The following is a 25,169-nucleotide window of genomic DNA, read 5'->3' on the forward strand; positions in this document are numbered from 1 at the left end:
TCCAACTACTGAGGGCAGAGTCAGGGGGGTTTCTATTATAGCATGAACATAGAATACCGCATGTTAAACCCCTCTTACATACTCACGTGCAGTTTCACATGCTAATGTGTACTTTCAGTATGGAAAGCCAAAGTATTCAACTCAAACCAAAAGCATTTTATATATAAAATGGAGAAAAATACGGCATTTTGGAGGTTTTTATGCAACTGAGGTGGGTTGAGGCTCAGTAACAACATGACATCAGGGGTAGGTGTACCTTGGCAGAAAAAGAGACTAGATTAGGAATGTCGAGGTACGAGGGTTATTCCATTGTGTGGGAGCTGTATAGGAAAAGTCTCTTCTCCCTGCATTAGATTTTCTTATTCTTGGTACTAGTAAAGAGCCTGCACCTTTTGATCTAAGCAGATGTGATGGGTTATAATGCACCAGGAGTTCACTAAGGTACTGTGGGGCAAGACCATTCCCTATTTTGTAGGTCATTATAAGTATTTTATAATCAACATGAAATTTTACTGGGAGCCAATGTAACAATGTATCGATTTACATTTTACCTTTTGAGTGTTTTGTTTTATACTGTGAACATGATCATTATACCAAGTTACACCATTGTCAGTACACATTGTTGACAACATTAGAATGCAGCCAATTTGACTGCCAATAAAATTCTTGTGTCCTTCCAACAGCATTGAACGCACTTTTAGAGAGGACACATGGAAGGCCGTTGATGCACGGTTGCTCCCTGGCAAGCCTATCCTGTATGTAACCTCATTAATCCAACTGATTATGGTGTAGGGGTCATCATATTTAGGATTTAATTGTGGGTCCCACCTGGCTGTCCTTCATGGCAACCCATACCTTGTCTCCGGGTTCATAACTTGGGGTTTATCTGTGTTTTCCATGTGCCTTTTTCTTGAAAGCAGCTAGAAAAGAGCATAATTGTTGGTGAGTGTCCTCCCATACCTGTTTGCTACATCTGGATTGTGGGCTGATCTGAAGTAGGGGGGTTCCATGGATACAACAGAGGCTGGTATCCTAACACGCATTTGAAGTGAATGAGCCCCATTCCTACATGGCGGAGAGAGTTTTGGGCATATTCTGCCCAGGAGAAGTATGTACACCATGTTTTGGGGTGTTGCTGACAGTACATGCGAAGAAAAGTACCCAACTCCTGATTGTCTTTCTCCACCTGGCTGTTAGCCTGGGGGTGATATCCTGAGACCCGCGGTGATGTCGAGCTTTCCCAGCAGCCTCCACTATATCCGTGATGTAAACTATTTTGGAGAACCTATCCACTTGCCATTTCTCTTAGGTTCCTCTAGCTTGCGTTGAACCTTGGTGCCACCCAGCTGCATGGGTTCTTCCAAAGCAGTGGCCGGTCCTGCTGGTGGAGTGAGTTCCCGTGGAGGTGACCCTCTGCTGAGATAGTGGTGTCTATTGCAGGAGATGGTTGTAGTGATGCAAGATGAACCACGTCAATAAGGGTAGCCACCTCCTGCTTGCAGGCTAGTTCAGCCTGCAGCTCTCCCAGCAGACCTCCGAGGAAAGCATCCACCAATGCTGGGTTATTCCAGAGGGTCCCAGCTGCCAGTGTCCAAAACTCCATAGCATAATCCGCTGCTCATCGTGGACTCTGCTTTAGCAGTGCCTGGCCCATCCTACCCCAGCATGGATGATGGAATAACAACTTGAGTTCTTTAACAAATAGTTAGCCAGCAGCTGAGACGAAGTGGACGCAAGGGCAGCTGCCCAAGTGCGAGACCTCTGTGTGAGTTGTGAAATAACAAAACCTATCTTAGCGAGATCAGGTAGACGTGGCTGGTAGCTGAAGTAAAGCTCACACTGGACCACAAATCCTTCACAACTTTCAGGGTCTCCTCCATAAACATCCGGGGTAGCGATAAGAAACCTCACCCACTCTGGAACCGGAGGAACAGTAGCTCCCGCAGCTCTGTTTTCAGAACTCACAGAGAGGCTTTGCAGGAGATGGCCATGGTCTTGCACTATGGACCAGAGCTCGCCGAATTCCTGCCTCTGCTGTTCAAGTGCCGCCATTTGAACAGCTAACACGTTTGCCCAATCTGGGCTTCTCATTTTGCTCCCAGTTGGCTGCACTTTTTGTGATGCTGATGGCACAGAGGGAGCAAGAGGCACGGATAAAGTAAAAGTCTTTATTCGTGATGTCTTAAGCGAACACAAAATAAGAAGTTGCAAGGCAGCGGGAAAAAGAAAGTTCAGGATGCAGGCTTGCACTGATAAAACGCCAAAGGTAGCTTGGTCGTCTGACCGGTGGGCTTAAATAGTGACAGGGAAAACAAGGAACAGGTGAGTAACATTAAGATGCTGGTGATTGGGACTGGGGCAGGTGCTGTGAGTGGGTATGTGAGTGGCCAGCCTACTGTGACATAGACTTGAACAAATGTATAATGTTTGTGTCAAACACGACAGCTAGCCAGCTATCAGTGGTGTGGATTGATAGTGACTGCTCACTTCAAACTTTGTCATGATAAAAACGGAATGGAAAGGGAAGCAGTTATCACAACAAAGTACAGGGGGATGCAAAACAATAAATATAGCATTACTGGTCCTAGAGTATCCCTGTTTTGTAGATTTTTGTGTTATTGTTCCAAGTCGAGCCTTGGGGAGTTGCAACCTCTGTCTCTTAAAGTTTCAAGAATTGCCTGGTACTGTATTCAAAGCGTTTCAGTTTATTTGGTTATTTCTTTAGCTTGAGCTGTGTCTGTCTTCAACTAGAAGCTACTAAGTATTGACAGCTTTGAAGAAAAATGGCTAAAAAGCCATAGTCTTGGTCTTCGAAAACTGTACACAAATTTAAAAATGAAAAATTTGTTAATTGCCATTAGCTATTTGGCAATTAATGATCATCTAAAATGTAATTATTGGTACAGGCCTAGTAATATTTTTTGAGATAATCTATAAAATGTTCTCTCCCCATTTATTCTAGTTTTTTTTGGCTTATTGGTTCTTTTTCTGAGTTACAAAAAACATTTACAATATGTATCTTTTAAAGAATGAATGGTTGGTGCACCATCATTTGTTTTTTTGTTTTTTGTTTTTTTGTTTTGTATGTCTCTCTATGAGCTGCTCTATGAGCTGTTCACGTGTGTTTTCTTGGCCAGGTTACCACGGTGGACTCACCTGCAGGTGCCCCAGATACTCCTGCTGTGCTTGAAAACAATAATGTATTACAAGTTTATGGGTAATGCCTATGAAATATAATCCATATGCACAGCAATAACTTTTGTTTAACCCTACTATCACTATATCAAGACCACATGGAAGAAGATAATTGGAGAGTGATACACTACAGAGTTGCCAATCACACCAGTTTTTCATAAAGCTTTAATAAGTATCCAGTACCCCTCAAACCGTGCTTCTTATATGGTTAATGTTGTTAACAAAATAATGTACTTTTCACAGATACCTATGAAACTCCATCTCTTGAGAGCTCAAATAACATATAGTCTATGACAGCACACTCATCTAATATAAATAAATAAAACTGTACATGATAAATCTTTAAGTTTGAAAATACACATATTTCCTTTCTTAAACAAATAGAACCAAAGGAAACACACTGATGTAAATGTAAGCATATTTTTCCATTGTGTTCATGACATTTACAAGATGGAAGTCCCTGTAATTCAACATTTTTAGGATTCTTCTGTTCTTGTTCTATTATTTTTCAAGAATCTCCCGGTATAGCTTGTCTATCAGCGTGAACCAGTAGGTTTGCCACTTTCAGTAATTCTATTTGTTTATCAGGTTTATTTTCCGCCCACAATATAAAAAGTGGTCACTGGTGGGAGAGAAGCAGTTCTTTTGTTTTTTTGATAGGCCCTTTAAAAACAGAACTCACAACAGATAAGAGGTGTAACCAAAGTGTAATACACTTGTAGCAGAGCTGCAACTTCTGGGACACTGGACTTCTGGGAATAAACATTTTACTTTATCCCTAACAAAATCCCTATGACTGGAAAACACAACAAAATTAAAACAAATCAAACTGAATTTGACAAGTAAAATCATGATTTGTTTGTTCTGGTTAAATTTAAAAAACAAACTCTTCTATGAAAACAGTCTAGTAATCACACACACCGATCACCTTTGCATCATTAATGCAATCACTGATGCATTGATGCATTGTCTTGCTTAAAGGGATACTGAAACCATTGGTGGTCGTAAATGTAAATGTACAGTTTTATATAGTTATCTTTATGGTCCAGATAAACCAACGTTATACTTTTTCATAAGAAAGTCAACTTACTATTCCATTTCTGTGGCAAACCCAGTAAAATGATTGTAAAAAAAAAAGTTAAACTGAGGCTGTCACGGGACAGTCAAACCCCTCCCCCCCACCCAAGTCACGTGGTATGGCCTTCCGGGGGTTCACTCCTGTTTGTAGCCACACCCCCATGATGGCATGCCCCTGTACGGGGTTAATCTTTAGTGTTTTGTTAGTCTATTTAAATCCCTGTCAGTGTGTCCCTCCCTGTTGGTCATTGTTTGTTTGTCAGCGTAATGTTAGTGTCCATGTTAGTGTAGCCCATGTTAGTGTTAAGTGTGTTTATGTTCGCTGTTACTGTTATGTGTGAGTGCCACTATTGTCTTACATGTTTAAATGTCATTATATGTTCCACAAAATCGAGGGAATCTGTACGTTCTGTTCTACGTCCTGCGGCACTCGGGCAACGTTACAGGGGCATATTCTGTTTTTATCTATACTTACTAAATGGCACTTATGTAATATATAATTATGCAATTATTGGAAAAAAAAAACACCCCCAAAAAACGCAACAACCTGTAAATCAGTTCTTGAGACAACCTCACAGAATGAGAGACAGGGATTGTAACAGAGATTGTGGGATCCAGGATGAAGTTAGCATGTAAGGAGGGGACTGTGCATGTTCCTCCACAGTCTGATATTTTGCTCGGGGCTTCGCCTATGCACCAATAGCAGGTCCTTGTACACACATGCATTGCTCCTGTCCTCCTCACGTATGTCAAAAGTCTGGAAGCCATTATGTTTTTCAGGGGAGATGTTCAGGGCCTTAAAACACATTCCTGTGTAAACATCATCAATAGGGAAAAATGGAATGTACTGGGAGATGAGATACAGAGGTTGGAGAAGTGCTCCAGGGAAGAGAAACCCCCCTCCACCAGCATAGGCTGGGTAAGCACCTTCATAGAATGTCTTGGGGACATAATATTTGTTATTGACATTTCTTAATGGGGTGGCATTAAAGATTACTTGACCAATGTACATTTTTGAAGCTTTTTCAGGTTCAAGTGATTGCAGATAATGAAGTATTGCTGGTGTGTTTGCAAAAATATCATCATCTCCTTTAAAAATGAAGGACACGTGGTGACAGTTATGCAGAGCCCATTTGAAGAAGACATGTTCTTTGAGGGTCAAATTGAAAAAAGAGTCTTGGAAATCCCAAACAAGTATATCCCCAAATACTTTAGCCTCAAAAGTGACCAGGTTATCCAGATTAGGAGAATCCATGGATGAAGTGCCTAAAAGAAAAACCGTTTTCACTACCAGCCCTCCAGGGTACGTCTTCTCTTTGCCCCAGGTTTCTCGGACAGCCTGGCGTCTCTCAAAATGCCTGGGCACGGATTTGATAGCAAACAGAAGGAAAACCTTACCGACTGAGGCACACTTCTTTGGCTGGTCAATTATTATCCGTGGATTCCGACATTCCATTCCTCGCACAAAGTCCTGGTACAGCTCAGGGTATTCTCTGTAATCAGGGATGTTCATATACAGGGACTCTGAACTTTCAGGCTGGCAGTGGGAGTTTGGTCGGACGTGTCCACTGGCATTTGCTTTAGCCTGTTGCCTGAGCAAGGAGTGAAGTTTCCTGTTCCAGAAAGCACTGTTTTGTGGAATAAACTCTCTAAAGCTCGCAGAAAATGTGACTGGCTGAACTCCTTCAGTTCTGGTGCGTTTCTTTTTTTCAGTGCTCACATTTTTGTTAATGACAATGTTAGTGCTGACCACTGGAACTTCATTTATGACAGTAGCTAATTCTATTTCCTCAGATAGTGTCTGACTGTTCATAAACTGCGGATTAAACATTGAATAAAAGATTATGAGGAACGAGCTAGTGAACATTATAACAATAAAAGCCTTTGTGCGCCGCATTTTATTACTAGGACTTTTCCTCTATTTTAAACAAGGAAGTGGGTCTGCATCTATAAGCACAATATGCAGGTGATGATGTTTGATTAGTCCGTCTCAGTTTCACTTAATTTATGCATTATAATATGGCATTGCTGCATTCCTTATAAATTATGTTCTAGTTGCTCAAGATGAAATGTAAGATGAGATGATCAGCAATCTGTGGAAGAAAATTGATAATACTAATTTAGAGCTGAATGATTAATCAGTTTCATATCAAAATAGCAGTTAACAAAGAATATCATTTTCAAATCACAAGAACTTTGATATTAATCACACATTAGTGATGATGTTATTAAGATGCTTGAGATATGTTTTTTATTGCTTTCTAATTTTTTTGTCCTAACACAGCTGTAACAGATCTATTAGAGTGCTATTTAATTAAACAATTACAACACATGCTTCAGTTATTCTAGTTTCTTTCATTTAGAAACAACATAAGTTTGTAATCATGCCTGGTGGATGTCTGATACTATGTTTTAACTAGTTTAACTAGAATTAAATCACAACATAGATTCGAAATTTTAAAAAAGCAAATATATGTTTTCCCCAAATCATTAAGCCATACACTGTGATAAAGCATACATTGCAACAAAGAATATTATAATTGAATGACTATAAACATACACCTTGAATAAGTGTTTTAGGCCTTGTATGTTTAGATTTGTGGATTAATGTGTTTAGATTTGTGGATTAATGTGTGTAGTTTCTCTCTCTCTCTCTCTCTCTCTCTCTCTCTCTCTCTCTCTCTCTCTCTCTCTCTCTCTCTCTCTCTCTCTCTCTCCCTCCCTCCCTCCCTCCCTGTCTCGCCCCAGGAATTAGGAAGCAGGTAGCAAATGGCAGTTTCTGCTACAGCTACCCCCTTCCTAATGAAACTGCCATTAAGATACACCCGGCATACCACTCACGGCACGTTCCAGCCATGCCTAAATTGAAGGACCCAAACTCCTATGGTATCTGCGGCTACACAGCATCTATATAATGAGTTTATGCTATGGTATATTTTCTTGTAAGCGTTTGTGTGTCACAAAACATATTTGGTCAACCTTTAGCCAAAGGGGGTAACTATAGGGCGCCATTAAACATGAATCGCTCAAAACTCGGTCTTATATCCCCATATATTATTTGTATCAGAATATTCTTCCCTTTCCCCGAACAAAATGAACATCTAACATTAACACAAATGTATGCTGTTTCAGTTACACTTAATTTAAACAAACAATACATGGTTGGATGTGTAGTCTAATTAGGTATATAAGTGATGAAACAAACTAAACAGATGTAAAATAAAAACGAACTTACCGTTTGGGCAATCGTTACTTTTCAGAACTGCTGTGATTAAAAGCGCAAAGCAAACACCACAGCTAATCAAAAAAGATCTTTACTAATTTACATCGCCTAGTCCCAATCCAACCCTAAGTATACTCCTGAGTTCTCCATCCCGAGATCTAGGTTACATATTTGAAGAAACAAGCGCTTGCGCCTCGTCAGGGGTGTGGGATGTCAGGCGACTATACATTTAGTTGGATACTGGACAATACGCAGCAGCGAAGCGAGTAGCACGCTTCAGAAAGGGCTGTTTTCCAAATCACCTCGCACATATCTAAGGAAGTAACCTGGGGTAGGTTGCGTCATACAGTTCTGGTTAATGACTAATGACAAATGTAGGTACAAAGGAAAATTCTGCTGTTTGACAGTCCTAACATACTTTTTAAGGCTGGGCGCTACTCCCCATGTCATTCATTGAAAAGCCATCCAGGGCAAGGAAATTCTTTTTTTTTTATTCAGTTACAGTATGAGAGAGAGAGACAGAGAGAGAGAGAGAGTGCATTACTTCATATGAGAGGCATTAAATGTGCATGAGTAATTACATATATGATTAATTTGTAGCAAACTGGTCTAATATTTGAAGTAGACAGTATTTATATGTGTTATAGATACCAGGGGCATTAATATCATAAAAGAAAGTTTGGGGGGGAAAAAAACTGCTCATCTTTATGGAGGCTGACTTTAAGTCCATACCACTACTGAAATAAAAAAATATGGTGGAACATAATTTTTTTAAAGGCATAAAATATTGTTTCTGAATAAAACTAGAGGAGTTAAAAGATGACACCAGAAACAGATTAGAATTAAATGTGTCACTGCACGGCCCCTTCCTCCTAGACTCCGCCCCATGTCAGCGTGATGTTGGTTTGTGTGTGTGTACCTGGCCACCCCTCTCCTTGTTAGTCGATTATGTGTTGTTACACCTTTCTCTCGTCATTAGCGTTTATATTTAAGTGTTTGTATGTAAGTCAGTCTTCGTCGGTTTATGATCCCATGTGTGCTTAGTAGTGTACGTTGTGTACACTGTCTGCTGTAGGTTGCCTTATCGGGTGATCTGTCCGGAAAGTGTTGTTCTTCGTGTTTTCCAGTTCGTGTTTTCCGAAACGTCTGTTTTGTGTGTGCGACGGCTCGCCTCTGCGTCCTGCCTCGCCTCAAACGTCACAAAATGATTCTAGATCGTGCTATTGTTTGCTTGTTTTATTGCCATAGTTCAAATTATACATCAAAAATATATATCAGTAACAATAAATAGATCATAGACAGATAATAGACCAATAGATAATTCACATCTAACAGTATGAAAAATAACAGTGGAAAAATACAAACAAAAAACAAATTATTTAATACAATAGATTACAAATTATTATATTTGATTTCATATATACATAAAATATTTTAAGTCTTGTAGATTTGCAAAGTATATTTACAATAAACAACCAAAAAGAATATGTAAATGACCATTAAAAATGTTCGAGTCTCAGTAGTGCAATAACAAAATATACAGGCATGACTCACATCAAGGAATCTGTTCAACTTAGCATTGATAGGACAGCATCTATGCAATATTTTATAAATCCGATTATTACTGAGGATTAAAAAGACAATATTCAGTGCCTTGTGAAGTATTCAACCCTCTTGGTGTCTTGTTACATTATGACCTGGAAAAAGCATAATGCTGTGGGCATTCTGGAAGATTTGTCAGGATTACAGGAAAAATGGATGGGATAAAATTCCTCAGGAAAATCTGTTTTGGTCTGCCAGAGATTTGAGACTAAGATGGAGGTTCATCTTCCAGCAGAACTATATTCCTAAACATACTGATAAAGCTACCATGGAATTGTTTAAATAGAAATGTTGAAATGTCTTGGACTGGCGTAGTCAAAGTCCAGACCTCAATCTGATTGAGAATCTGTGGCAGGGCTTGAAGATTGTTGTACACCAATGAAACCCATCTAACCTGAATAAGATGAAGCAGTTTTGCCTTGAAGAACAGTATAAAATACCACTGGCTAGATGTGTTAACATCATACACATTCCACAATGATTGAAGACGGGGAGCATTTCTGCTACTGCAGTGCCAGCTCACCAACCAATCAGCACTCATTAGCAGCAATGCAAGTGGCTTACTGCCTAAAAAAATCATTCTTTGACACTAGTTGTATGTATGTGTGTATATATATATATATATATAATTTATTTTATTTTATTTATTTTTTTTATGTACTGTAAAGTTTCTCACAACAATTTACAGAATATGCAGCAGCGCTTGCATAGGAAGTTGAACCATGCTAAACATTTGAATTCCAGTGCTATACTGCTTCATAATGCTACAATACCATTGGTTGAGCTCAAGGACAGTGCTGTTATGACTGTGCTGTTTCACTGGCTGCGCTTGAGAAATGCTGATGTATGGTAGAATGACACCAAACAGCCTATACATATGTCCCTCTCATTTGCCATTGGTTCAGCCTGCAGGAATATATAGTTAAGTAGAAACTTGTCCCCTTCACAAAGAGCAGTGTTATTTAGTCAGTGTTCACTGTGGTTAGCCAATTTAACATTAGGTCACATGGTGTTAACTAGTTAGCTGCTTGATATAAGGAAGTTAACTACATATTGTTATTTCTTCCAAGTTTCGGTACCTTCTTGTAACTAGATTAATATTTCTTGCATACTCCTCTGCAGCGATGACCCAGGGCCTCAAAAGGAATCTTCCTGACGGTCTTCTTCCTCACCGCATCAGTGTACACCAGGAGCCTCAGCTGGAAACAGGAAATGTTGCTTGATGCACCTATAAGAAACATGTTTCAAGATTGACCACTATAAAGTATTAAATTAGCTAACTATTATCAGGATTAAATTTGAACAGGATTAAATAAATAGGTCACATTACACTATACTATATTTACTATATTTATATTATACAAGTATAGATCAACAGTCCTCAAAATGCAAATACAGCTGACAAAACAAAAGTGTGTAAACCGCAGGCTAGTTGTTAGCCAGGCACACCTTTTATAGGATGGGGCAGGGGTGTGTGAGAGTATGTATAGCTTTCTATGTTCTTGAAGATGTTGCTCTTGTTAGAGCTGGAAAGCGAGAGCAGCATAGCGCCTCTCTCTAGCACGGCCCATGTCTCCGTACAGGATAGATATACCAGTTCACTCCCAGTGTTGCACATGAAGGAGTTTGTTCGGCCTGGGTTGTCCACATTGTGCACCATCACTGCAATTAGAGCTGCCAGCTCATCCAGACTTGGCTAGTCACCTCATCCAGAATCACCATGACAGAGTAAGAGCAGATAGAGATTTTCAAAGTTTACAATATAAACTGTTCAAACAGACAAATCTGTTCATACAGATGGGTAAACTTGACCATAATATATCTAAACAAATCTGATTGTACATGCACAAAAATCAGGTCATACTTGAGAACTGTCTGGGAACACTCGCCTCCCGCGAGTCACGTAGTTCGGCCCGCCACGTGCAGTGGGAGGACTGTCTTGTCTGTAACCACAGCTGCACACACCTGCACCTCATTCGTCTTAACGTATATAAACCGTTGTTAAAGTGTGCAGGGTTTTGGATATTGTCGGCATAATATCTAAATGTAACGTGTTTCTGTTAGATGTATTCTTGTGTATTGTGTTTGTTTAGCGTTAACCATTTCATGTTTCTTGTCTGTGATAAGTGTGAGTGCCTTTGTGTCTTTAAATGTTAATAAATGTTCGTCTGTGCGTCCTGCCCCTCGCCCTACGCCACTCGGGCCAGCGCACATTACAAGAACAAATATAAGAGCTAATATGTGCAATATGTGCTAATATGTGCAAACAAATCTGATACACGTAAAGAAATATGATCATACACAAACAAACCTAATCATCCATGTTGCTAAGCAAATGTGTAAACAAACCTCACAAGCACCCATCTGAAAGCTTTTTGTGCCTAATTTACAAGATATTACAGAAGGCTACAACTTGCAAATAATTTTTTTTGTGATGTGAAAATCCTCATTAATCTCAGAAATTCCAGGTGAGTGTGATCTGTCATCATTCACAGAGATTTCAGGTGCAGGGTTGGGTAATAACAGAATACATGGTGTTACACATCCAGATACAAAAGTAACTATTCCCTTACAGTTACAGACACAGAGGCAGTGACTAGATATAACTTAGCATGGATGACCTTTTTCTTTCTTTACATTTTCCCCTCTGTTTAAATTGTTCTAATTAAGTGAACAGTTCCCATCACTGTTGTTGCATTACAACAATATCAGCATCAAATGTGGCCTGGATTTAAAAGTTTTAAATATCAACTGTGTTCTTTCTCAGTTTACATTTTGGATCATATATTTCAGACCGACATTTGTGAGTTATGGAGAGATTAGTTGATCAAAATCACAGGATTCTTTCAATGTAATAATAATAATAATAATAATAATAATAATAATATTAATTAGACTTATATAGTGCCTTTCACATACCCAAGGTCATTTTACAATTTTAAAGACACAAAAAAGATAACCAGAAGTAGTAGTTAAGGGGGAGTGAAAGTGTTCTGCAAAAAGAGCAATTTTAAGATGGGCTTTGTAGAAAGAGAGGCTCAAGTGTGAAGAGATGTCGGTAAGGAGTTCCAGAGGATAAGGGCAGCAATACTAAAAGACCTATTACCCACATCCTAAACCTATGGACAGCTAGCAGACTAGAATCACAGGACCGTTGTTTGTGAGCCAGGACATATGGGAGTGGTAGTTCAGAAAGAAGAACAACATGCATGTGTGTACCGAATAGTTTAATTTTCTTATTAATCCCTCCAGGCTGAAGATGTCAAAGTCCCATGAGTCTTAATTTTCTATGGTCTGCACCACACGTGGAGGGATGTCATTCAGAGACAGAAGAGTACTCAAGTGACTCTGCATATGATGTGGCTCTGTGACTCAGCATTTGATGTGGCTCTGTGACTCAGCATTTGATGTGGTTCTGTGACTCAGCATTTGATGTGGTTCTGTGACTCAGCATATGATGTGGTTCTGTGACTCAACATTTGATGTGGCTCTGTGACTCAGCATTTGATGTGGTTCTGTGACTCAGCATATGATGTGGTTCTGTGACTCAGCATTTGATGTGGCTCTGTGAAAGATCATTTCCACAGTGTGATTTAATAGTCAAATTTATATAGTTTAATTGCACAATTCATGTTGTTTGATAGACTAATTAATGTTAACAGAAAAATGTATTTCATTTAGTAACTTAATTAGCATCATAATTCTTTTTTGTATAATGCTCAGGTTACATCAACTGTTTACTTTTCTGTTGATAATAAGCACGGCTATTTGTTCCATCATGCACTGCTATGTGTGCTCCTGATTTATTATTGTTTTATTAGTTGTTAGCATAAATGATCTGTTTTTTAAATTGCGTGCATATATGTGTCGTTGTGTGTGTGTGTATGTGTGTGTATATGTGTTTGAGAGAGATGGAAAGAGACGGTGGTAGAAAAGAAGAACTAAAAGCTCATATCTGACCTCTTTGCGGGTACACATAGGATATTACATACAATATTTTAAGTTATTATACACAATGTGCACACATGAATTTTCTTTAAAAATTCAGACTACCTACACACAGTAGTCAAGTAATCCCAACCCTTTAATCCTCAATATAACTCCAGTACACTAACTCTAAACCTTAATCCCTAGATGTGAGTTTATTTCTGAACACTGAAGAAAAACACAGTAACCAGGAAAACATTCCCCCATCCTAGTTTCAACAACACTGCCTGCTTAATGGATCCCAAGGGGAGAAACCTGTATAACTAGCTCAAACCCTACTACTTTTGATTGTTTTCAAAAATGAATATGTTTAATGATTGTATGTGGGTGCAAGTGTGTGTCCTTCACTGTCATGAGTCCCCCAACGAGGTCACTGGTGTGGGGGTCCTCATCCTTGGTATCAATCTGAGGAGAGTAGAGAATCTCCAACACCCAGTCCAGAGCCTCTGCTACTGGCATAGGACTGCTCTCCTGGGTGGCGTACACATCACCTTCATACACACACACACACACACACCAAGACAGGCACACACCCATGCACACACCCACTTACATAAATATATACAGAAAGTCAAACATGCCCAAGTAAACATATATGCCAGGCAATTACACACACACACACACACACACACAGACAAACATACAAAACAATGCAATGCCCTTAACCTTCAGTTGCTCAAGTTGTACTCACAATTGTAAGTTGCTTTGGATAAAAGTGTCTGCTAAATGAAAATTTGATAAATGCAGGTATAAAAGGTACCTTAGTTAGGTACCTCTAGCCATGGAAGAGTTTCTCTACTGACAACTTCCTATACAAATCATACAAAAACACCAGTATAGTCACACCACACACACCATTACTCACACAACAAAATACCAGTGTAGTCATACCACACACATAAATACATTCACAGCAACCTGAGAGAAGTTAAAGCAGCTGAAAGGACATTGAGGAAACCACATGTTCACACCAATCTCCTCATCATGTTCTTCCAGAAAGGTTCTCTGATGTAAATCCTGCTAAGATAACATCCTACAAGGAAACGCTGACAGCATCTGCATCTCACTCACACTTGCCCACCCCACCCCCCACCCCCAAGTGATGATTTTGTTACCTTCTCTAATGACAAGATTAACAAAATCTGTCAGTCCTCTGTGCTAAATACCCACTCTCTTAGTGAGGCCATATCCTCATTTGGTTTGTCATACCACTTCTATGCATTACACATCTTGCAAAATACACTTTCCCTAAGTATTCTTATAAGAAAATACTTGTTCACATGAAGTGTGATCTTTCATAAGTAGCAAACTTAGCAAAGAAACTCTAAACCATCTTTTTGAGAACATAACAGCATATTCACTGTTGGTACATATCTCGGCAGGCCTAGCAAATATCGCTTCTTAAATGGCAGCTCATCTGGAGATGTCTCTATTGGGGTCTTGCTGAAAAACTCTTGGATCATTCCAACTGACAAGGCATGAAACCCTGGGGTAATTCTGGATATCCAATTATTATTCTCTCCCCATATTACGAACTTGACTCAGTCATGCAGGTTCCTTCTCTACATCATTAGGAAAATTTGGCTATTTCTCTCTGCAGAAGCCACTTGTTCAGTCCCTCGTCATCTCAAGACTGGACTATTGCAACTTGCTCCTGGCAAGCCTCCCCGTGTGCCATCACACCCCAGTAACGCATCTAGAATGCAGCTGCACAGCTTGCCTTTAACCCCCAAGTTCTCCTATGTCACCTTGGTACTGCTTTCCTTACACTGGCTTACTATAGTGGCTCACATCACATTTAAAACACTGACTCTCACCTACAAAGACAACGACCAGCTCCCACATACCTAAAAGCACTAATCAAACCCTGTTCTGCACCACATTGCCTTCGAGCCTCCAATACAGCTTGACTCAAACTACCGTCCATCAAGACCAGTGGCACACTCCTTCAGCATCTCGCCTCCTCCCTCCTATGTGACCTTAATTCATTAATTGAATTCCAAATACAGCTCAGCAGTCCTCAAAATGCAACTACAGTTGGCAAATCAAAAGTAAAGTGTATACAGAAGGCTAGTTGTAAGACAGGCATACCTCTCAGTTAATCTTAAAGAAATGGAGTTGGTTGACATTGATAAAACCTTAAAAAAACCTTTTCAATTATGTATTCTACACCCGTCTCAGTTGTAATTGTCATTCAAAGTTAGCTGCCTAAGGTAGAATGTACACAGACACATACACAAAGCCTTTTAATATATATCTGCAATGATTGCAATCAAACTTATTAACAAATCAGGTTGGTCATTGTAACTTGTGCAGTTTTTGTGAGGTGTTTCCATGGTAGGTGTCAATGACTTTGTGTATACTTCTCTTGTTGAAACCAAAGATGATTTATCTGCCTTGGCTGGAAAATAAAGTTAATTCTAATTCTAACCAATGCCCAGTACTGTCCCACCCTGTGCTAGCTAGCCAGGAAGGGAATGGTAACTAACAGTAGGTAAACTTGTTCTGTTAAGTCAACCATGCAGTGCTGTTGTTTTTTTCAGTCACTAGGCATAGATCATATCAGGCCCAGATAACTGTTCCTTCATGTTTGCGATCTGCCTGTGAACACCCGCTGTTGTAATGCTGTTCCTACTCTACTTTAACCACTGAGCACTGGTTTTATGAGACGAGTCATTCTCCCATATGCACATCCCACATGGTTCTTTTTCAGCTCTTGGTGGATCGCCCAACAGGGTTCTATACTGTGGATGGTTTGTTAGCAAAACGGGCATTACAGGATACTCCTCCATTCTGGCCTCTCTGCAGCCTGGCTGCCAGCACTCTTAACCTTTATCTAACAAACTCCACACCTCAAAGAATCTGGGTCACCGACTATTTATTCTGTACCCAGACACCAGCTTCAATATTAATGCCCTTCTGGAGCTCTGTCAGTTTACTGACTTCCATACATGTTGCCTTTATCTTGCCTTGTAGCCTTTGTTCCCAAGGGTGGCAGCTAGGGTGGCCTCTGGACTCCATTGCGCAGCCTAGGGTCTCACCCATGAACAGACTAGTGGTTGGTGGTGTGTTTATTGCTGCATTTATATCTGCTAGAATACTGTATGTCACAGGAGCCTAGAGCAATGTCTGGCAGTAGTTAGGTCAGTCATGACCTTCCACATGGCCGCAGCTTGGCCACAAACATATCCATTGAACCACTGTCAAACTCTCAAATATCATTATTACACATTATACAAAAGAAGGGAAGCACCTACATGATTTTTATAACAGTTTGTAAACATTCATAAATTTTGTTAGAGCTGGCTAAATACAAGAAATTGATTAATTGGTTAAAGAACTATTTGTACTATTTGACTATTTATATCCATTTCTCAAAACCCAACTGATCCAAAACACAATGGAAATTGCAGCAAATGCTATGCACACTATAAACAAGTCTTTCATCATTTAAACATGTACACATTTCATCCATTTAATTTCTTTCATTGTTTTAAAGACTATTAACAGAAATAGCCATTTGAAACATTTTAATATCAATGTCTAAAAAAAAAAAAAAGAAACCAGAGAGAAAAATAATTGGATCAGCTAGAGGCTACACAGGGAAAACATGACAAGGAAAAATGCAGTAATAAGTTTTTAGAACTTTATACTGGCACATTTTTAAAAAATGCCATCCAGAATGTTACACTGTGGAATACAGCATCATTGCAGAGTTATCAAAAAAAAATGCTTTCTGTGCATAGTACTAAAAGTGCTCATCATGTCAGTGAGCACAAAGTGTGATACCACAGAATGTGTCTAGGCTAGACTTCACACCAATATGCAGCTGGTTTCAGTTCTAAGGCACTGTTCCTCGGCTCTATTCTAAACATGCCAGGCACTGCTCAGTGCTTAGTGTTTCCCAAGGTGCGAACGCAGGCCAGGTAACCAGCACGGGCCAAAGAAAGAGAGGCAGCTAGGTACGAGGAGAGGGAGCGAGGGGAGGGAAAAAAAAATACAACCTGGGCAGGAAGTCACTGAGCTGATGATATGAGCAAGATAAAAGGCAAGGGGGAAGTTGATCCTGCAGAGGATTCAAGGAGAATTGCAGAAGGAAATAAAGAGGTTGGGGGGGGGGGGGGGCAGGAGACGAGGGAAGAGCAGGGCATTAACGCAGGTCGCTGTCGTCTTCCCGCATGGTTTTTTTGATGCGAAGCAACATTGTGGTGAGCCACTGATCCAGCCTTGAAATCGTGTCATATTCTTTTACCTGAAAGGGAAGAAAGACAGTGGGGTGGGGTTGATCAAACTTTTAAAGTGCAGCAGCAGAATGAACAGAGCTTACTCTTCTCTGCAGTTTTCACATGTTTTCTTGGCGAAACTCGTTTATTGATAAACTGTGAACTTATTTATTCAACAGACAAAACTGAGCTCAGTTACTCTGGTGCATCAGACATCTTAGTGTGATACTTGTATTAGAAAACATGCAGTTAAAATATTCTATTTTTCATTATACTGTAACCAAAATGTTGCCAGGACTAGCTTCAATAGCACAGGTCAAAAGGCTTACTTACTGAGTCAGTATAAGCATCAACATTCTGTTCTTCAAAGGCATCTAAAAGTTTCTGTAAAATATAAGTGAAAATAAATAACGACAGCAAATATGTGCCACATGTTCTTTGTGGGCAAGTGTTTGCTGTCTTTAATGTTTGATCATGGATAATCCAGGACGCAGACTTAACCTTTCTCAAGATGGGCGAGAGAATCAGAGGTGATATACAGTACAAATGAGCTAAATGAAGAATGGCAATCATGATATATTACTAAAAATCAAACTATGCAAAAAAAAAAAAAAAAAAAAAAAGGAACCAGAATACCGCAACCCATCTCTCTTTTCTGACTTTTCTGACTCTACTGGGCTGCCTGAATTTTCTTTAATTTGTCCCTTTTCCACCTCTAGAGTTGTGCATATTCTTCCACATAATTCCAAGCAAACTTCAAAGTTTGATTAGTCACGGACCTCCGTACTTAAGTTGTCAGGGCAGTGGTAGCTCAGTGGATAAGGTAATTGGAAGATTGTGGGTTCAAGCCCCACCATTGCCAAGTTGCCACTGTTTGGCCCCTGAGCAAGGCCCTTAACCCTCAAATGCTCAAGTTGTACTCAGCCATAATTATAAGTCACTTTGGATAAAAAGCGTCAGGTAAACGTCTTAGTGCTATAAGGGCCAGAATTTATATAAAGCTCCTGCATGGTTTATTAATTGTTTAAGATGGCTTTGAGATGAATGCTCTTAACCAGTGTTTATTCTGTGGTGGTTTACCAGAAGTGCATATGGTTACTATAGAACAAAGAAATAGTAATAGACAAGCGAAACCTCACCTTTACCAATTTGCATTCTCGTGAGTCTGAAAAGGCTGGAAACATTTCTTCATACTTCTGTAGAGCCAGCTAGTATTCCACATGGCATAAAAACTCATGAGACAAGGGGTGAAAATATATAGACATAGCTACTGCTTGATCAAGAAGTAGACTCTGAATATGTACCTTGGCATTAAGCATGTCAACACAGAAGTGGCACAGAGCTGCCTTGAAAAAATAGTCCTTAGCACTGTATTTCAGCAAAGTGCTGTCCATGGCATGTGTCCCAATCTACACATACACAAAAGCAGACATACAGAGAGTGAGTGCAACAGACAGAGAACTGTGTGTGTACGCATGTGTGAACTGTGCTACTTCACTGTCAAACACCCTTCAAATACCTTAGAAATTAAGGAAACTTGAGGTATATTTGCTCTGGAGGTAAAAGTAGCCCAAATCTGAATTTTGTGTGTTCTCCTTCACTTTTTAGCTTTTAAATATGGCCTATATATACAATCACAGCTGTTACTTCTCCAGAAAGGAATACCTGTATCTGTCTGTTGAATGAACGTCAAGCTAGACTGAAGTAAAAGTCACATGAAATCTGACCTAAAGGTTTATACAGCGGTTGAATGGCATGGATCAGGTATGTATCAGATTTCTGATAGGCATCAGATTTCAAAAGCATCAGAACTGTATCAGAACTGAAAATATCAGATTCAATGAGTCTATTTTTCTTTGCTGAACACACTTCTCTTGGTTTTCATCTGTGATACTGTAGGCACTTAAATGGAATTGTTTATATTATTACAGAGTACTTCCAGACTAATTTACAGTCTCTAACTTTCAGGAAGTATAGAAATCATATGGATATGCACCTGTTCATATATCTCAATGGCTTTTGGGTACTGCTCCAGCTGAGCAGCGTAAGAGGCCACTTTTAGCAGGCACTTGTTGGCTGAGCTGCAGAAATGAAAGAAAACAAAAAAGTAACTTGATCAAGCTCTTCCTATATCAAATTAAACAGAAAGATAGCATTTGTGAGCAGATCTTAAGAATGTAAGCATTAGAATAAATTATTAACTCTCACTAATGATAGTGATATACTATTAATATATTAAAATACAAGGACTTGCCAACCTGATGGACTCCTCCCCTTTGTAGTAGTCTGCTGCCTGTTCATAGTGAGCTATAGCCTGGGAAAGTGGACTGCATTAAAAGCACTTCAGTAGCTTTCTCCTCTCCAATACACCCAATGAACCCCCACGTCTTTAGTTAAATATATCCACATTTTCATGTCACTCATGTTTAATCTCATTTGTTTGTATTGTGGGGCTTTAGGGTATGTTACTTTGAAGCATTATTCTGCATAGCACAAGTGGCCTCATCTAAGGTATAAAGCCATGGGGAAAATATGTTCAACAAGTGCCACGGCAAGCCAGTGAAGTACTTTTTCCAATGTAACCTGTGGTTTTTTTTATTTTGTATGTTTGGGGTTTTTTTTACCACACAGGAGGCAGCTGGGTGACTTGCTCACACTAGACAAGTTGGACTCCATCGCCCTTCACATCGTTTACGTTTCACTAAATGCAGAGATAAGGTTCAGCAGAAGGTGGCAGCCCCACAACATCTTACCTTGTCAATATCGACCAGCTCAGTCTCATATATCTCTGCAATGGTGACATGATGCTTTGCTGCAATTGTGAAACGACCCTATAACACAAGAAATAAGTGCAACATAATTCACTTGTATTCCGGTTAGTCAAAAATGATTAAACATGTTTATATCATTTTTGGCAAAATAGCACCCCCTGGTGGGACCTATGATTATAAATTCCTATGATAAAAAATTGATAAGCTGTTCATCAAGAATACCAATAATGAAGCAGGAGCAGTTAGAAAATAGGCATCGCTAAGTGTGTGACTGCATACAAACCAAATGTATCTTTGTATTAAAACAAAAGACGTGCTTGCCGTCAGCTGTCAAGATTGGAGCAAAGCCTTAAAAAAAATGAAAGGCCCAATTCCAGTTTTGAGAAATTACCCTTATACCCCTTACTGGAATTTTTACTTGAAATATGCTGCTGATATACAAAGCCAGAACATATAACATACAAATATGACAAGTTTTAATAACTTCCAGAAAGGATGTAATACAAGTCATCTTCTGTTATGGGACCCTATAAATAAATAACAGGCAGCAGTGCATGACATGGAGAGACACAGCCAACCCCCACCAAAACACAAATCATAATTGCATGGTGGTTACCATACCTTATTTGAAACTTGGAAACCTTTCATTTGAAGAAAAGGTTTTGAATAATTGAACAATGTCAAAATAAATCATGAAAAACTTACTGAATCGTTGACTTTTTGACCGCCACTTTAAAGTATATTTAGTTTTTTTCACTCTCTGCAATCGCTTTTGCAAGAAAGCAGGAAGTCAATCACTTAATTAATTTTGCCTTACTTTTTTACAACAGTGTGAATTAGAAATAAGAACTTGAAAGCCTTGATTCCACTGACCTTTAACTATATAACAAACAAAATAATTTGGCTCAAAATACAAACTTTATTTCGAAACAAATAATTGCAGAGTAGCATGTGCAAAAAAAGTCCACCTGATCTATAAACAGAACTAAAAGCTGAACTGCTTTATGTAGGAGCAACTCGTGGGGGAGGGCAACCGACAATAAATTTGACCTTTGAACTCATTACTTAAATGTACATAAATGGTATGAATTGAGCATGTTGTGCATACAACAAATGATCACTAACAGATACACATACTCTATAACTAGTGCTGCAGACAAAAAAAATAGCTTAAGGAGCTAGACCTAAAAGAAAAAAAAAATCTGGAGCCAATAGATTTTGAAAAGTCAAATATGTTAATGTTTTTTCGTATGCACGAGATTCATTAGGCGCATTCTGCGATAAAGGAATCGCGTTCGTTTTTATACCTTTCGCCGTGTTTTTCAGTCTTTTTTTAATGATTCATTAGTTACGAATCCGATTTCCAACTAGATCTTTAATTTGCAATGCACATTCTTCTACCATACCCGAGTCACGCAGTACTGAAATGTCTTTCTGTGCTTGTACATTTGCGTGAAGTGGATGCTTGCCGAAGTACATTTTCGTGTACCTCGTCCAATAGTCCACTGGTGCTAACAGAATCGGGCCCGGGCTGAGCTGTCTCTTAAGGTCTGACATGTAGATTGTGTGGAAAAAAATCTGATATTTTTCGCTTCGCCACTTTCTTCACGCCCATGGTTTCACAAAAAAAAAGGCTCAGCTCAGATCAGCTGCTTGTTTTTTGCTCGAAATCCTGCGAGCACGCAGGCGTTTGATAGGCGGACACGTCCATGTGATTGGACGCTATAGCCTATCAGATACATACAAAGATAAAAACGTTAAAAAAAAGTAATAAATAAATAAATACATAATTGCCGCATGAATTAATTAAATACTCGCAAATTAATATTTGTGGTCACAATTGCAGTCAGTCAGGAGCCCCGTATAGCTGTACCCACAGGATACCAGTCCATAAGCAATTACACACAGTAGTATTTAAAAAATGATTCACCTGAACTCTGCATAACAGAAGGGAAAACGGAACATGAGTTTATTTGCTTTGGATTTGTTAGATCAAAGACTCACCATATCTGTGTAAATCTCGATGGCTCTGTTCAAGCAGTTTATGGCCTCTGCAGAAGTAGAACAGAAAAAGTGAAATAAATACCAATTTTCAGTCTTTTTTCCAAGGCTTTATTTAAAGCACCAAAACGTTTCAGAAATAAGATACTAAGACCTCACATTACTCCCCACATAATAGCCATATAAAAGTAGTTAATAAAGAATAAATAAAAGTAACCAGGCAACTTTAACAGCATTACATGCCTACTATATTTATATAAGTGTTTAAATTAGTCTAAATTAATCATAATGACTGGCTTGCACTGTCTAACTGTGTATGGTGTGTGTTCTATATGCCAATGCCAAAGAAAAATGTCCATTTTAAATGAAGTAGACAAAGTTTTTCTTATTCTGATTCTAAAAGGGACAGAGAAAACGAACCTTGTGGGTCTGCTTTTTTAAAAGCATTTCCTGCGTCAATGAAGTTAGTTGCTGCGTCATGTTTGTTCTGCATCTGTAGGTGAAGTAGTGCAGCCTGGGAGAAGGCATTTCCCGCAGCTACGACACAAACAAACTCTGATAAAAATCTGAAACCAGACACACAGTCACCACTTCCAAATCCTGAATCAAACATCTGTAGTAACATATAGGCAGTAAATGAAGCATGACACACTAATGTGTTAAAATGAACTAAAGCCCATTGTGACTACCACTCCAGTTCTTTGCCATCTTGAACATGTTAGCTGCTCTCCCATACATGTCACATGCCTCCTCCATCTTTGAAGAGCCCCTAAAAAAATAAAGAGAAAAAAAAAACACGGGGCTTTAAAAACTCCCAACCATCTCAGTTACAGTTTGAAGTGTTCTTCATCGAGGGCATGAACGCTGAGCTTAACTAATAATAAATGCCATTATTAACACAAATTATTATTAACGCAAAAGAAAACAAAGATGAAAATCTTTATTAAATCGCGATTTGTTTATAACTCCTAAAATAGAGCTCGCCGGCATTTCGACACCTAGTTAGCTGTCGACGTAACTTCATCAGCTGACCAGCTGTTTATATGACTAGACCACTAGCTGGCCGGCTATGCTAAACTAACTACCTTTCGTAATGTTAAGAACAAACTATTAGTTAAGATAGTTACAAATATAACACTTCAATAAATATATACTGTCTCAACTGCAAGCTACATTTTATTATCTCTAGAACAGTTCTGTCTAGTTGTGCAATACATTAGCTAACTAGCAATCCAGAGAGCATAGCTAACTGTCTGGCTAGCTGCCCTAGGGTTAACTTTGACTTTCTACGCAAGAAAAGCAATTAAGGAAAACACAGTTTCTTCTAATAATCAGTTTGGTGTTGCTTAGCTAGATAAGGAAAATCCTTTTTTGTCTTTCGATTTAGTTTATACATATAGCAAATGAATAGACAACATAGCTAGCTAGCTAACTTAAATAACATCCAATAGCTTGCTAGGATGATTTTATTAAGCAACTAGCTAGCTAGGTTAGCATGATTAAGACCAGCCTCTTCTGTGACATCTCACCCAAACAACGAGCCGAAGAAAGACTGCGAGGACTTTACTTTCTTTTCAGCTTCTGCCATGAGAGCCATAGCCTCTTTTTCTTTACCGGTGTTGTCCATATTAACGATATACAGCCCACTAAAATGCTCAGATACCTTTGCAGTATACACAGGGCCACATCAACACACCATGACCAAAATCTTTCAAGATGGAAACTTGTCTTTTTTTTCAAAATAAAAGTCTCTAAACATGAACTGTAAAGTTCTACTAAGGAAAATAATAATAGGTACAAAGTAACAATAAACTTTATACGTGTTTATATGCCTGAAATGTGGAAAATCAAAAGTGATTTAGAAGCTTCACGTCTATAAACACAATATATGGACAACAGCTACATGTGATCTTTTTAACTTTTGTACTTCAAATGTGAGACTTTATTTCCCAATGATTTATCAGCTGAGGTGCAAATATTTATAAAACTTAACTATGATGTTTCAATAAAAACAACCCGACAAAACAGATCAATTTTAATGTTACGGAATTGTTTTCTTGTCCACCAGGGGGCATGCATTTACTTCCAAATTCGCTGAACAGCTAAGTAGTTTGCTGCGTTGTTTTTGAGGAATTCCCCTCGTAGGCACAATGACGTATGTGCAGACCCCTGTGCAGATGGATCTGTCAGAGTATCCCAGCACAGAGGCGGTGGTCATGTCCTGTAATCACATTGCTTGTGGTTTTCTGTCTCTGTTGTTGCTAGGACAAACTTTTACCTCATGTCATATCCATTTCACATCCTCTAGAATTGTGATGGGAAGACTGTGTGGGCACACTGAACTGGATTTAATTTGATCAAAAGGTTATGTGAAACCCTGTCTAATAGGAATACTGCACTAGTGGAAAAATATGATTGAGAAACCTAAATTCTCACATTTCAAAAATGATCTGAACTCATAAATAGGTAGGTGATAGAGTTAAAGAGTTTATTGCATAAGTACATTAACTATATTGATTATTTGATGATAAGTTGACTGTTTGGTCGGAACTGATTTATGAGCCTTCACTTGGATACCTTCATTATAGAGCTCTTTTGATGGTGTTCTCTTTGCCGACTAACACGCACACACCCATACACATACCCAACCACAGGCTTAGGAATTAAAAACTGCTTTGAAAAAAAACATTCCAAATATGGAGATACTTCACTCCTTTTGTGAAGATACAGTGTTAATGACTGGGCCTGGACCCTTGGAAACTTAGCAGACCTTAGGAGAAGAGATATTAATAACTTCTAAAGCCCCACCCACCACATTCTTCACATGTGAGTCACACTGTAGACCAGTAACTGTGGAGGAATGAGTGGTTCGCCTATGATTCGCATTTGTGTTTCTTTCCATGAAGGAGTGCACGAAAGGGGCAAGAAAAGACCCCTTTTCCATTCAGAAACATCTCACACATATGCAATACTAAGCACATATGATATAAGCATACCATATGTACATGCCCAAGTATAGCCTACTTCCAAAGGTTTGGTGCTCTCAGAGAGTTTACGGAGAGGGAAAACATGCACAGTTATGCAAACAGT

General features: G+C 39.0%; 2 protein-coding genes across 2 annotated transcripts; both read right to left on the reverse strand.

Annotated features, from left to right (window-relative positions):
* Positions 1 to 3,883: 3,883 nt before the first annotated feature.
* b3gnt2l (UDP-GlcNAc:betaGal beta-1,3-N-acetylglucosaminyltransferase 2, like) lies at positions 3,884 to 7,784 on the reverse strand. Its single transcript, XM_027023699.3, has 2 exons — positions 7,508 to 7,784; positions 3,884 to 6,365 (listed from the first exon to the last, which is right to left on the reverse strand). The coding sequence occupies exon 2, from the start codon at positions 6,167 to 6,169 to the stop codon at positions 4,898 to 4,900; it is 1,272 nt and encodes a 423-aa protein (XP_026879500.2). The 5' UTR covers positions 6,170 to 6,365; positions 7,508 to 7,784; the 3' UTR covers positions 3,884 to 4,897.
* An 8,759-nt stretch (positions 7,785 to 16,543) lies between these two features.
* napab (N-ethylmaleimide-sensitive factor attachment protein, alpha b) lies at positions 16,544 to 23,800 on the reverse strand. The gene is made up of 11 exons (XM_027023665.3): positions 23,609 to 23,800; positions 22,769 to 22,848; positions 22,500 to 22,616; positions 22,083 to 22,129; positions 20,061 to 20,138; positions 19,566 to 19,621; positions 19,304 to 19,388; positions 18,612 to 18,716; positions 18,447 to 18,515; positions 17,641 to 17,691; positions 16,544 to 17,336 (listed from the first exon to the last, which is right to left on the reverse strand). Exons 1-11 carry the CDS (start codon positions 23,704 to 23,706, stop codon positions 17,235 to 17,237), a joined length of 888 nt encoding a protein of 295 aa, XP_026879466.1. The 5' UTR covers positions 23,707 to 23,800; the 3' UTR covers positions 16,544 to 17,234.
* Between the last annotated feature and the right edge of the window lie 1,369 nt (positions 23,801 to 25,169).

This window comes from Electrophorus electricus, chromosome 6 (assembly GCF_041902795.1).
Source record: "Electrophorus electricus isolate QZ-2024a chromosome 6, ASM4190279v1, whole genome shotgun sequence".
Taxonomy (NCBI): domain Eukaryota; kingdom Metazoa; phylum Chordata; class Actinopteri; order Gymnotiformes; family Gymnotidae; genus Electrophorus; species Electrophorus electricus.

Bases quoted from the DNA above. Each gene is read 5' to 3' on its own strand.
- napab (XM_027023665.3), bottom strand. From the start codon at position 23,706: ATGGACAACACCGGTAAAGAAAAAGAGGCTATGGCTCTCATGGCAGAA. The intron at 22,617-22,768 runs GTAGTCACAATG...TTTGTGTCGTAG, and splicing joins GATGGCAAAGAACTGGAGTG to CTGCGGGAAATGCCTTCTCC. The intron at 18,516-18,611 runs GTACATATTCAG...GTGGAATACTAG, and splicing joins TTGACATGCTTAATGCCAAG to CTGGCTCTACAGAAGTATGA.
- b3gnt2l (XM_027023699.3), bottom strand. From the start codon at position 6,169: ATGCGGCGCACAAAGGCTTTTATTGTTATAATGTTCACTAGCTCGTTC.